The sequence below is a fragment of the Herpailurus yagouaroundi genome, unplaced genomic scaffold, assembly GCF_014898765.1.
Source record: "Herpailurus yagouaroundi ecotype Mexico unplaced genomic scaffold, PumYag 77, whole genome shotgun sequence".
NCBI classification, from domain to species: Eukaryota; Metazoa; Chordata; class Mammalia; order Carnivora; family Felidae; genus Herpailurus; species Herpailurus yagouaroundi.
Genome location: NW_024412388.1, coordinates 10,916,238 through 10,928,873, shown reverse-complemented (window position 1 = coordinate 10,928,873; position 12,636 = coordinate 10,916,238). Strand labels below are relative to the sequence as shown.

Genomic DNA, 12,636 nt, shown 5'->3' with positions numbered 1-12,636 from the left:
ATCATCTGGTCTTCAGGAGCCAGCTGTGCCTCTTAGACCTCTCAGTTACAACAAACCTGTGGCCTCTGCCCCACACCCCCGCACGCAGCTACAGTGTGAACGGAGAGGCTGCCTGCCCCGCCCTGGGAAGGTCAGTAGCCTCCTAAGAAGCCGCCGCGGCCAGGGCTGGGCCAGGCCGGGGGCAGGACTCACCTTGCCGGTCTGCAGGGTGGGGGGGATGAGAGTGGTAGAGAGTCTGCTGGCTCTGCCGGATGGCCGCGGTCAGCGGGAGGTCCGCCTGCACCACCCACTCCTGGTTGCCGTTGAGCACCGTCTCGCCCGGCATGGCGAGGGAATGCCGCTTGGGGACGTCCTTGGTCAGCGTAGCTAAGGACTGCTTGGCCTGGAGAGAGGGCCGGGAGACAGGAGAGAGAAAATGGGATCGAGGGGATCTCCCGGCCTGTCGCTCGGCCAAGACCCACCGCGGTGAGAAAGCCATGGATCCGCCCTCGGTACCTGGGCAGCTCTGACTCTGAATGGCATGGCCCATCAGAGTCTAGCACCTGCACTGCAGGCCTCGCTTTGGGGTGGCCCCTTAGTTCCTGCTAACACAAAGGGAGACCAAGGAGACGCGAGAGAGGGAGACCAAGGAGGCAGAAGAGAGGGGGTCCAAGGAGACACTTATCACCCATTCTTTCGAGTTCTCTAAGGAGCAGCTGGGATTTGAATGAGATTGGAGGAACATGGGTGTTTGCCTGACCACCCTAACTCCTCCCAAATTCAGCCCACGAGCTCCCCTTTACAAGGTGCTGTGCAGTGCAGGCAGGGGACAGAGCAAACCCTCAACCTGGCTCCCAGGATCACAGGAGGAAGCCCAGGAAGAAGTCTGGGGCTGACTTAGGGCAGGAGGGATAGTCCAACATCTCTCAGCCTTGGGGGATCTCCCTGCCACGTAGGTGGGGTTTTACTGAAGTGATCTCACATTACTTGGGGGAGAAATGGGCACATGTGAGCCATGCATTAATGCATATTCTTTTCACCACAGTCTCTTTCTCTTTCTTAACTGGTTCCCCAAGATCATGCCAGGGTCGAGCAGGGACACAGGCAGGGGCCCAAGGGTCTTGAACCGAGCTCTCCAGTGAACCTGACAACCCGGGACGTTGCTACAGATAACAGAGTCACCATGAGTGCTGGCTTTGACCCTGATATGAACACGGGTTAAAATTTAAAAATCTCATCTGTCCTAGCTCCAGAATGTTCTATACCTTGCCCAAGGTCCCACTCTTCCTGGCAGAGCAGGAGCTCTTGGGAAAGAGATTCCAAACAGAGAAATGGATCGTCGTTGGCCTAAAACCTGATATACCCTTATCCCGTTGACCAGCTATGTTTAAAATCACTGCCAGGGTGCCTGGGTGGCTCAGTTGGTTAAGCGTCCGGCTTCGGCTCAGGTCATAATCTTGCAGTTCACAGGTCCGAGCCCCGCATCAGGCTGTGTGCTGACAGCTCAGAGCCTGGAGCCTGCTTCGGATTCTGTGTCTCCCTCCCTCTCTGCCCCTCCTCTGCTTGCACTCCCTGTCTCTCTCAAAAATAAACAAACATTTAAAAAAAAAAAAAAGTTAAAGTCACTGCCTTCTCTGAGCCTCGGCTTCCCCACCTGTAAAATGAAAACCCCAGAGCGAGGACACCCCAAGTCTATGAGATCACCCCCCCTTCCGCGGCAGAGGGAGGCTGAGTTGAAGGTGTCAGCCCTGTCCCCCAAGCCAGAAAGCTATCACGTGCTCAGCACGACAGCCCTGGGCTTCAGGTAGGGAAGGTAAGATTATTTGTGCTTGACAGAGGAGGAACTGGAAGCTGAGAGAAGTGACTTCTTCAAGAATGCACAGCAAGTACAATGTTCAAGTTGGGTCCCAAGGCTGGGAGCCTGGCCCTGAGCCCTGGGGTTTCCATGGCACCCACGCTCCTCAGCGGCAAGCAAAACAACCACACAAGTGATGCAGACTCTGGGTGCACGGAGCAGAGGACGGGGTGTGCCTGGTCACCATGAAATCCGCAGCACCTCGCTCGGGGCAGGGCACATGCAGCGATCGGTAAAAATCCGCAGCATCAACGGAAGCAGGCCCTGCCGTGTCCAGGCTGATGGCTCAGGGAATCCGCTGTGTTAACTTACTGCAAGAACAGCAGCCTAATCCTTCTGCTCAAGGAAGGGGCAAGCGGCGTGTATCTCCGAGCTGCCACAGGCTTGCGGCCACCCAGCACCATGGAGACCCTCACTTCCTGGCCGCCAGGGCCCTTCAGCTGGGAACACATCTCCCTTCCCTCTAGGTCATGTGCATCTGGCCTCCTGGCCCACCATCCCGGGCACCACTCCACGTGCTAAGCTGCCCTGCTTCCTCTGGGCCCCATCCGTCTCGGCTGCCTGGAAGGTGGACCGGGGTGGAGACACGAGCCCCAGGTCAATCTGCCATCATGCTAATTAACCCCCAGCTCGGCCTTCTCGCAAACATTCGCGGGCACGTAGGCGGGAAGCACGGGAGAACCCAAGGCAAGATGCCCTCTCTGTCCCCTCCTGGCTTTCTTCTCCCAGGGGGGGCTTCGTCTCCATCTAGGCCTGGGAGAGGCACCTTGTAACTCAGCAGGCAGCTCGACATTGCTACCTGACAACTGGGAGGTCCCCCGTGGTTGGTCCTGCAGGGTGGGGCGGTGGTACCCCTGAGTTCTGAAGCACAGGGACCTCTTACAAATGGCCCACTTGTGGCAGAGACAAGACCTACAAAAAGCGGCCTGTAAAGTCTAATTTAAGATACAGGCATGTGCGCACACGGGATCCGCTCCCCGTGGCAGTCTACGCAGCATTTCTCGGGCTGACCGCTTCTGCTAAATGCAAGTTAATGCTGGGAGCTCCCCCTGAGCTCTGACTCCCTCTTCTCTCTGAGCCTTTACCCTCTCTGAGCACTCTGCACCCGAAGTTTCGAGCTACTGGACATTGGCTCAAACACCGTTATGACACGAGTCAGAACTGGGTTCAAATTCCACTTCTACTGTTTAACTTGCTGTGTGACCTTCAGCAAGTTCCTCCACCTCCCTCAGCTTCAGGGCCCTCCCTAGTAAGACGGGGGGCGGGGGGGCGGCAGAGGAAGATCACTGCCATGTAAGTAGCACCCCCTGGAGTTGTGGGACGAGGGGGCTTTGGAGTCTGGGCTCTGAAACCCGACTGCCTGGGTTTGAGCCCGGCTGTGCCACTTCCTGGTGGAGGGGGGATCCTGGGCGAGGTCCCTCACCGCTCTGTGCCTTCATGCCCCCCCTGTCAGATGGGGATAACACAGTTGCTATGCAGAGCCCCGGCCTAAGATAAAAATACTCAATAAAGGTTAGTGACTGTTAAATCCTGAAACATCTTCCACCTCACAAGTAGGAGTTAGGCGTGAACTAAGTCCAATGAAGGCCCAGGACGCCAGCTGCACCACTGCCATGTTCCATAAGAAGCAGTGATCGAGGTTGGTGGGATCATTTATGCCCTAAGACGGGCCGATAAGATCCAGGGGGTGGCAGGACCCTGCCCGGGGCCTCCCTCTGGATCGGGGCTGATGAAGGCGCCTGACCAGCTGGAGGGTCTGCTGACCCGCAGCCAGGAGGTGTTCCATGTTGGACAGTAAGCCTGGGCCCCCGAGGGATGCCGGGAGCACAGCTCAGCGGAACCCTTCGTTAGCTTTCCGAGGGATTCCTGCTTGTCCAGGGAACGTCTCTGCTGGCCAAAGGCTGCTGGGGGGGATCCTCCAAGAAAACACCAGCAGGCTGTGAGGTCTGGCCCGCTGCTCCCAGACGGCAATGGCCCAGGGCCGGGGGGGTGGTGCCTGCGGCAGGCGGGTTTCTTGGGAGTGAGGGCAGAAGCAGCACCAACCCAGAGCACGGCCTCCAGAAAAGGAATGGAGACTCGGGCCATTCCCATCATCCCCCTGCCGCCTGACCCCGCCTCTCCCCCACCCCCACTGCACCGCGCCCGACTCTCGCCTGGGTCTGTGGCGGCTGCCATTTTCACAGATGAGGAAACTGAGGCCCAGGCAGGTTAAGAGTGACTCCTGAGGTCACACGGTGACTGGCCAGTGGAACGGAATCTGAAGACAGGATGGGTCTAGGTGCCCAACACCAGTCAGTAAGTGACCCTCACTTACCCACCGCCCCCCCCCCCCCGCAGCGGAAGGCCTTGTAGCCCTGACTTCACATGTGTGCAAACTGAGATTCAGAGAGGTTAAGTCCCTTGTCACAGGTCACACAGCCCGAACATGGCGGGACCCAACGGGGACTCCGTTAGAACGGAACAGCTAAGAGATGCTAAGATTAGACCATCCCACGCTCGACGCTTGAGAAACGTCCAACTTTACAGAAGGCGGGCTCTCCACAGGGGTGAGACCCACCCCCACCTCCCCCAGGGAACCCTGGGAAATGCCCGGAGACTTCTGATGGTCACGGGTGGGAGGTGCCCAAGGCATCTAGCAGGTGGAAGCCAGGGAAGCTGGTGGCCATCCTCCAGGGCACAGGAAGGCCTCACAACAAAGACGGACCGGCCCCAAATGTCAACAGTGCTGAGGGTGAGAAGCCCCGTTGACCGACTGTGTAGTGAACATAAAAAAGCCTCCTGTTCTGGAGAGACAGTGCTGATAGGAAACTAGGTCAACACAAACCAAGGTCCTGGGGGGCAGGACTGGCCTGCCCTTGGGGGAAGCATGTGCTCTCGGGGGCTGGCAGGCCCGTCTCCCTCCCCCTCCGTGTGACGGAGGCCAGGCCAGCGAGGAGGGCCCGAGGGACATGCGAGGGTTGGTGGGGGAGGGGCCCCTTCAGGCCAGCAGCCGGATGTCCCTACGGAGGCCCCGCACGGAGCCGAAGCCTCCACGTCATGAAGCTCGAGGCCTCCCCGACTCCCAGCTCTGCCTCTCAACCCGCTGGGCAGCTCTGGGTGAGCCTCTCGCCCTCCGAGCCCGCTTCCACGTCCCTAAAGCGGGCACCACAAGAACGTGAGGGGTGACGGCCGATGGATATGGGTTTCCCTTTTGGGGCGGGGGGGGGGGGGCGGTGCAAGCTGTTCTAGAACCGAATTGTTTGGTGACGGTCGCACAGCTCTGTGAACGTTCTAAAACCCACCGAACTGTACATCTTGCAAGGCTGAGTTTCACGGGATGTGACATCTCAGTAAAACAACATATTAAAAAATACATGCATTCTCCCCACGGGGTGGTGCCACGAAGCCAACGCGGCCACAGAGGTGAAGCCACGCCACGTGCGGGAATGTCTGGCTGGGCCGGAAGTCGTCATCGGGAAGACGTCCACCCGAAGGGCAGGCGGCCGAGGGGGAGCGTGGGTGCTGCCGCCAGCGAACATCGAGGGGCTTTGCTTCTTGGGAAGCCAAAGCCTTTGGCTCTTTCTTACTCAGGTGAAGCAGCTACGCAAGGTGTGTGGAGACCGGGGAGGGGGCGGTGCCGAAAAGCTAGGACAGGGCCCGCTCGTTCTCACCGGGCACCAGGCTGCTTTCCACGGGTCTCGTGTCACGGCATGATGGGCGGGTGGGAACTGACCAGCTCAGCTCCCTTCTCCTCGGGGGCACCTCAGGGTCACTTGAGAAATTATCACCAGTGGCCACAGCCAGGACCCCCAGGTGAGTGGTAACCGCCGTGACCCAAGATGGCCATTTTCAGACTTACAAAAAAAAAACGGAGGTGAAATTCAAAGGACAAAGGGTTCGGGTTCCTGCTCCCCGGGGGGGCCGCTGAGCAGACCCACTCCGTCTAGAACCCTGGCTTCCCCACCTCTGCGGCTGCCTTGGCTTCGGCCAGCCATTTCTTCCTTGTTTAAAAAATGTTTGTTTATTTTGAGGAGGGGGAGGGGCCGAGAGAGGAGGAGGGAGCGAATCCCGAGCAGGCCCCGCGCTGTGTGCGCAGAGTCCGACGTGGGGTTCAGTCCCATGGACCGTGAGGTCGTGCCCTGAGCCGAAATCAAGAGTCTGGCGCGTAACGGACCGAGCCACCCGGGCGTCCCATTCTGCGAGCCGTCTCTAAGCCTGGCCCTCCAGTGCACCCCCTGTGCCAAACCAGCCAGGCTGCACCCGAGGACGCAAGGCACGCGCACAGGGGTGGCGCCCTCCCTCCGGTCCCGGCCTGGGCAGCAGTGCAGTGGGGCGCACGCTGGCCAACATGAGCTTCTCTGGATGGTGCTCCGCGGAGGAGACCCCCAGTCTGCTGGGCACCCCGACAGAGCTGGGGCTCTCATGCTTCTCCGCAGAGCCCCCCGCTTTGCGGCCGAGCCCTAGGCAGACACGGGCCCCGCTGATGGTATAAGGAGCTGGAAACACTCCCCGTAACGATTCACACTTAGCAGGGGGGTGCGAGGCCTGCCAGAGGAGGCGGCCAGCACGGAAGCAGGTTGACCAGTGTGGGCATGGGGAGAGCGGAAACAGAGGTGGTTGGGTTCCCACTCCTGAAAAGTCCCAGAAACACCCAGAATGCTTGAGGCCAGTGCTCTGAGGCAAGGAAGACACAGCTGTCCACCCACGGGGCACTGGGAAGACCTGGGAGGATGGGAACCTTGCTCCCCCCTGCACCCACTTCCTAGGTCTGCGGCGGGAAAGGCTTAGCACCGGGGACCTCAGGGCCGGGAAAAGCCCTCCCCAGAGGGGACCTGGCGGCCGCGCCTTGTTCTGGCCTGGGCAGTTCTCACCACTAGGGGTCAGCATTGGACAGGAGACCCAGGAGGGGCCCAAGGGTCCTGACCTGCCACGGGTGCGGCCCACAATCCTGAAGGAAGTGATCCTGAAGGAAGTGATCGTAGAGAACCTTTGTGTCACCGTATCATCACTGTGTACGGGCACGTGCTAAGTGCTTCCCCTCCATTATTTAACTGAAACCTTCATAAAGGCCCCGTGGGGTATATGCCATTATCCCTACTTAGACTCGAAACAGGCCCCAAGAGGTGAAGGATCCTGCCCAAGGTCACACAGCTGGATTCAAACCCAGAACCCATGGCCATCAGCACATGGTTGGTCAGTGTCAGAGCTCTGAGGGAGAACCCCGAGTTCTAAGAGCTGCGTGGGCCTCCCCGCCCCTCATGAGCACCTTGCATAGTCTCCTTCCAGCCACGATCACGTTGAGACCCTGGTGGTTTCAAAGGCCCCTTACTTAAGTCATGGGATCCCTGGGCTTCCCCCAGCTACCTCCTGGGAGGGCAGGGTGAAGTAAAGACCATCTCCCCCATTCTGATACAAGATAAAGGGCGCGGAAGCCCAAAGAAGTTCAGTGAGTGGCCCCAGGTCACGCAGGGGCAGGCAGAACAGGACTGCAGGGCTCTGGACCCCTCCCACCAGGCCCGGACATACCACCTGGGTGCTCTGTCCCCACATGCAGGCTGGTCACCTCCATGGAAAACAGAGTTTGGAAGTACTTTGAAGGTTTGTTTTGGAATAGAAAAAGAATAACATTTTTTCCCTTGCCAACCCAAGTAACACATATTTCACTAGAGATGTAAACAGGAGGGGAAACAAAGGAACTAAAATCTCTTACAGTCCTACTACCCAGAAAATGACCACTCTTAATTTTTTGGTGCATTTCCTCCCAAAGCCAATGTTTTCCTAAACAAATACGTGTATTTTAGAATATTCTTTATGTTTTTATTTTTGAGAGAGAGAGAGAGACAGACAGACAGACAGACAGAGTGTGAGTGGGGGAAAGGCAGAGAGAGGAAGACACAGAATCCCAAGCAGGCTCCAGGCTCTGAGCTGTCCGCACAGAGCCCGACGCGGGGCTCGAACTCGCGGACCGTGAGATCATGACCTGAGCTGAATTCGGACGCTTAACCGACTGAGCCACCCAGGCGCCCCTAAATATGTGTATTTTAAATCAAGACGGGCTTGGTTTCTTTGCTGACAGTGGCCTGGGAGTGTGGTGGATTTCATCCCTGCAGGTGGAGGAGAGGCTGTGGCCCGGGCTCAGCGGTCAACCTGAGCAGACGGCAGACCCCGCGCCCAGCCACACCCTCTCCTCCGCCCATCCTGTCCGCGCGCCCTGTCCCCCGCGGCACGTCGTGGGTGCCCCGGCTGCGTGAGGGGGGGGGTGGGGCCTCACCATGGCCAGCTCGGCCTCCAGCTCCTTCATCCGGTTGTCCTTGAGGTCCAGCTGGGAGCGCAGCGCCGTGGCGTGGTCGGTGGCCTCCTTGGCTTGGCGCCGAAGCTCCCACTTCTCACGCTCCAGCAGGTCCTTCTCCTTAGCCAGGGCTTTGACGGCGTCCTCGCTCTCCTGTGGGGACGGAGCGCCAGGGGAGTTACAGCGGGGCTGCGGGACCGCCTCTCGGCCCACAGACACCCAGAGGGGGCCCTGACCCCTGGACCAGAGGAAGGGGAGGGGAGGCGCTCTGGCTGAGCCACAGATCAGCGGGGAGACTGGACACAGACAATCCGTTAGTAGATGCTCAGTGAACAGCGTTTCCACAAGAAGTGAGCAAATGAGCGTGACGGGTTAAGTCGTCTGACCTCGTCAAGTCTCCGTTGCTCCGTCTTTAAGAGAGGGGCAGGGGGTCGACACCGCTTGTTTCAAGTTACAAAGATCAAATGACTTTACACGTGGGAAATACGTGGCGTCTGACGCAGGTCTGGGTCAGTAACGGGTGTGGGGCTTTGTTCCGTTGTTTGGTAATGTGTGTGTCCCAGGCGCGGAGGGGCCCAGGAGACACCTGCAGCCCGGCTGCTCTGGCGGCCACGGGGTCCCGCAGCACCTCACGAGGTCACAGCCGATGACGGAGCAGGCCGAACCCCTCAGCTCGCTGCTGGGTCTGGATGCAGCACCGTCCTCCGCCAGTGCCCCCGCCAGGAGCCGTTCTTCCCGGGGTGCAGAGGGAAGGGCCGTGCAGGGGCCAAGCCAGCAGGCGGGGAACACAATCAGGGGGCCTGACCTCCCAGGGCAAGAGCTGGTGTCAGAAGGCCAGGTGCCCCTCCCGAGAAGAAGGGTCTCAGCACGGAGCCCCGCCCACCCACCCAGCAAGGTCTTCTGATTCAAAGTCCCTGTGTGGCCTGGGGCACATCCTGCCTCGTTTAACAGCAGAAGTCCCGACTTCCAGATGGCCAGAGCCAAGGAGGCCGAGGGCTGTCCCCTTCTCTGGGGCTGTCATGGGGCTGGAGCTATGGCTTGTGGTCTGGGGACAGAGAGAGTCCGGGTCAAATCCCGGCTCTGCAAGGACGAGCCGGGATGACTATCGGGCCTGGGCGCCCTGGTCTCTACTGCGGGGATAATACCGCAGGTACTTTAGGGTGTTGTTCTGGGGACTGAATGAGACAATCCACGCGGAGAGCTCAGCACGGTGCGAGCGCACGGCAGACCCTGCTCGACCGTCCTCTCTGACCACTCACCCGAGAGTAGCCCTGGGCTCCCTCCAACCTGCTGCCTGATACTGGTCATTCAACCCAGCCATATTCACGGATGCTGTCGGCAGGCATGAGCCAGACAAAAAAATCCTTGCATCCACGGGGCTCACAGAGAAAAGCCGTAGCGCGTGCGCCGCGAGAGCGGGGATGTGCCACTTCGGTTTCCTGGCGTGTACCCGGGTCCCAGGACGGCAGCCCGGCCAGCAGCAGCGGGTGACAGATGCTGCCGAAGAAATGACTGCGTGCGTCCCGGCTGCTGGGACGGCTACAAAGGCCCCCCCCCCCCCCCCCAGCTTCCTAGTGCAGTCTGGAGGAGGGGGTGCGGGGGACGATCCCTCCCAGGACGGGTCGCCGGCACCTGCTTTAGGGTCAGGGTGCCCGGGTAGGAGTCTCAGCTCGGCCCCCTGCAGGCTGCAGAACACTGGCCGAGTTCTTCAACTTCCCCAAACCTCGGTCACCCCAGTTGTGAGGCAGTGGTGATACCACCTCCTAGGGTGACGGGACGCCCAGCAGAAACCGGCAATGCAAGACACAGCGTATCGCGCAGTCACAGGGGAAGCTGTACTCTGACGTTCTGGAAGCAAGAGTCTCCGTGCAAGGAGGCATTCTACTGCTGATTAGTCCTTTCTCTGTGGGGCTGGGTTCAGGTGGGGTCGGTGCAAACAGGTGACAGGCATGGCCCCCGGCACCCATCCGGACGGGGAGCTCCTCCCCTGCGGGCGAGCTATGTTCTGGGCATCTGCCCCCAGCACGCAGCCACAAGCCTCGATCATAGAAGCGTGTGGAAAATGAATAACTGGTTAAGGACTGTCCCTTTGAACTGGTTGGTGTAACGAGAGGCTGCTTACAAAACATTCTTGAATCAGGAAGGTCCACTAGGACCCCGGGATCATTTTTGTCTCTGCGTCTCTTTGCAGTCACTGACTGCCCTGGTTGCGAGCAGACTGAGGGTTCCAGGCTGGGGGGGAAAGGCCTCCAGGTGCTTTCCGTCTTGGTGAGGACTCGGACACCCACCCCCATGATCACATTCCCTGGCAGCAGGAGGGCGGGGCTCAGTCGCAAGTGACACGGAATGTTCTGGACACACGTCAAGCATGGTGCCTCCGCGTTTTAGGCAATTATATTTAAACCTGACAACCCCCCGTGAGGTGGGGAACTATGACCATCCCTGTTTCACAGATGAGCGAACTGAGGCCAGAGAAGAACAGCTCCCCCTCCCACCTCCCCGAGAGTGTGGTGGAGGTCTCGATCCTTGCTGGTAACTGAGGCAGGAAAGCAACTGAAAGGAAACCCGCCAGGGAGGTTGGAACCACACGGGGGTCAGGGCGGTCGGGCCTCAGATGGCAAGGCGGGAGCGGGGTCCCTCTGCTGGCATGTGAGGCTCACTGGACAGAAGGAGGAGGGGTGCAGTGAGAATGGTGCTTCACGGGGACAGAGGCCTGTCTGCGGAGGTGAAGAGGGCAGGATGAAGGCGGCCCGTTGTGACAACAGCCTCACTACCCAAGACGGCCCTGTGTCTGGCCCGTGGCCCCCAGCCTGCCCGCCCGACTTGCCGCGAGAACTTTCTCGGCTGGATTTATGGAGAGTCCCAAATCGCCCTCCAAACTGCACCGTGTGACGGGGCACGAGCATCAGGCACAACTTTCTGGGAGGCTGCGTTTCCGCGAACTTTCTGGGCAGACTCCAAACCTCTCATTTCTCAGCAGCCTGTGCCTTTGCTGACCCCAGTAGCTCAGAGAACTGGGGTCCTGCCCCCTGCTCCAGGTGAGGCCTGCAGGGGTCCTCAGGAGGAGCTGGGTGGGCCGTGGCAGGCTAAGTGGCAGGACCAAGGAGGGCGGGGCATCTAAAGGTTCTGTTAATCCTGTTCGCGGGGACACTTACTTTGTGCATAAAATGCAACTTTTTTTTTTTTTTTTTTTAACCAGTTGCAAGGTCTTGGAAGAGACAATAAAATCAGGACTTGTGGTTTTAGCTTCTCCAGACCAGCTCTAAACAGGTGGCTTTGGGTCAGTCCCTGGACCCTTCATAGCCTCAGTCCTCCCGTCTGTAAAATGGGGTTGCGCCCAACAACGATTAAAGACCCACCACAATGTTGCTCTTCCACTGACAGGCTAGAAGTACAACTTGCTCCACATGATGAGGGTTAAGACACTAAGTTTTCTTTTAATCAGTGTTTTCCAAATTCCTTTTTCTGAATGAATCTGAAGGCTCTTGCCATTCCGTAAGAGTGACGCTCGGTGCTGAGCTGTGGCCATCTATGGCTGCCCGTGGCTGGCTTCGGATTATTCAGCAGCTTCAACCCTACCTCCCCCATTGCTGGCTGGACTTAGGGGGGTGCCCCCAGGTACCTGCGACTTAAAAAAGTCACAGCACGGACCTGGCGGAAGGTGGATCTCTGTGGAGATTTTATTTTCAAGGAAAAGCATGTCTCTAAAATGTGATGACCCACTGAAAGACGGGAGCGATGTTGGCTATTAAGCCCCAGGATGGTCACACTGCCGCTGAAATGCTCAGCACAGCACCCATGGCTCACGAGGGCAGCTGGGACCTCTTCTCTGTGGTCTGCCTTGGGTTGCTCTGTAAACAGTTAACAGCGGAAATAACTCGGGTCTGTCCAAACTCCTACACATCCGCAGAGCCCCACTCCTAGGTCACCTCCTCGGAGAAGCCTTACGAGCCTCTCTCCCTGCAGGCAGAATTTCTTGCTGTCGCCCCGGCTCTCTCTTCACACTTTTGTTGTGGTATCATTAGTAAGGCGCCTAGCGAGTATTTACTGAGCACTCACTGGAAGCCAGATGCCATGCTGGGTGCCCCGCATGGCGTCTCCATCACAGCCGCACGAGGTCTGAGGCTGCGAAGGTTAGGTGAGATGCCCAAGGGCACGCCCACAGGGGGCTGGGATCTGAATTCGGGCCACCCAGAATCCACAGTCCTCACTGACACTGGCTGGGCTGTCCTGTCCGGGCTTGTCTGCCCGGGAGGCACGGAGGCCCCCCAATTAGGGGCTGTGCCCATTTCTTCTCCGTGCCCAGGCCCGGGCCAGACATATTGCAGGCCTCCTCAGGCGGCCACAGGTGACACGGGCAGTGAGTGCGTGTGCTCGGGGATTAGAGAAGCCAGACCCCTTGCTAGGCAGAGAAGGCAGCCTGCAGGCAGTGGTAGGTGAGGGTGCTGGTGTCTACAGGGGGAGGGGAGGAAGCTGGTGTCTGGGAGGGGGAGGGGAGGAGGGGGAGGGGAGGAAGCTGGTGTCTGGGAGGGGG

General features: G+C 59.0%; 1 protein-coding gene and 1 long non-coding RNA gene across 6 annotated transcripts in view; one reads left to right on the top strand and one right to left on the bottom strand.

Annotated features, from left to right (window-relative positions):
• KAZN (kazrin, periplakin interacting protein) overlaps positions 1-12,636 on the bottom strand; it is a 465,989-nt gene that overhangs the window by 58,045 nt on the left and 395,308 nt on the right. For all 5 annotated transcript variants that reach the window (XM_040455652.1, XM_040455645.1, XM_040455640.1 and 2 more), the window contains 2 exons: positions 8,085-8,255; positions 193-382 (listed from right to left, as the gene is read on the bottom strand). In XM_040455652.1, coding sequence (XP_040311586.1) covers positions 193-382; positions 8,085-8,255 — 361 coding nt within the window. The remainder of the gene's footprint in view (positions 1-192; positions 383-8,084; positions 8,256-12,636) is intronic.
• LOC121017474 (uncharacterized) lies at positions 7-1,196 on the top strand. The gene is made up of 2 exons (XR_005784772.1): positions 7-130; positions 1,025-1,196. It is a non-coding gene; the product is annotated as an uncharacterized LOC121017474 (long non-coding RNA).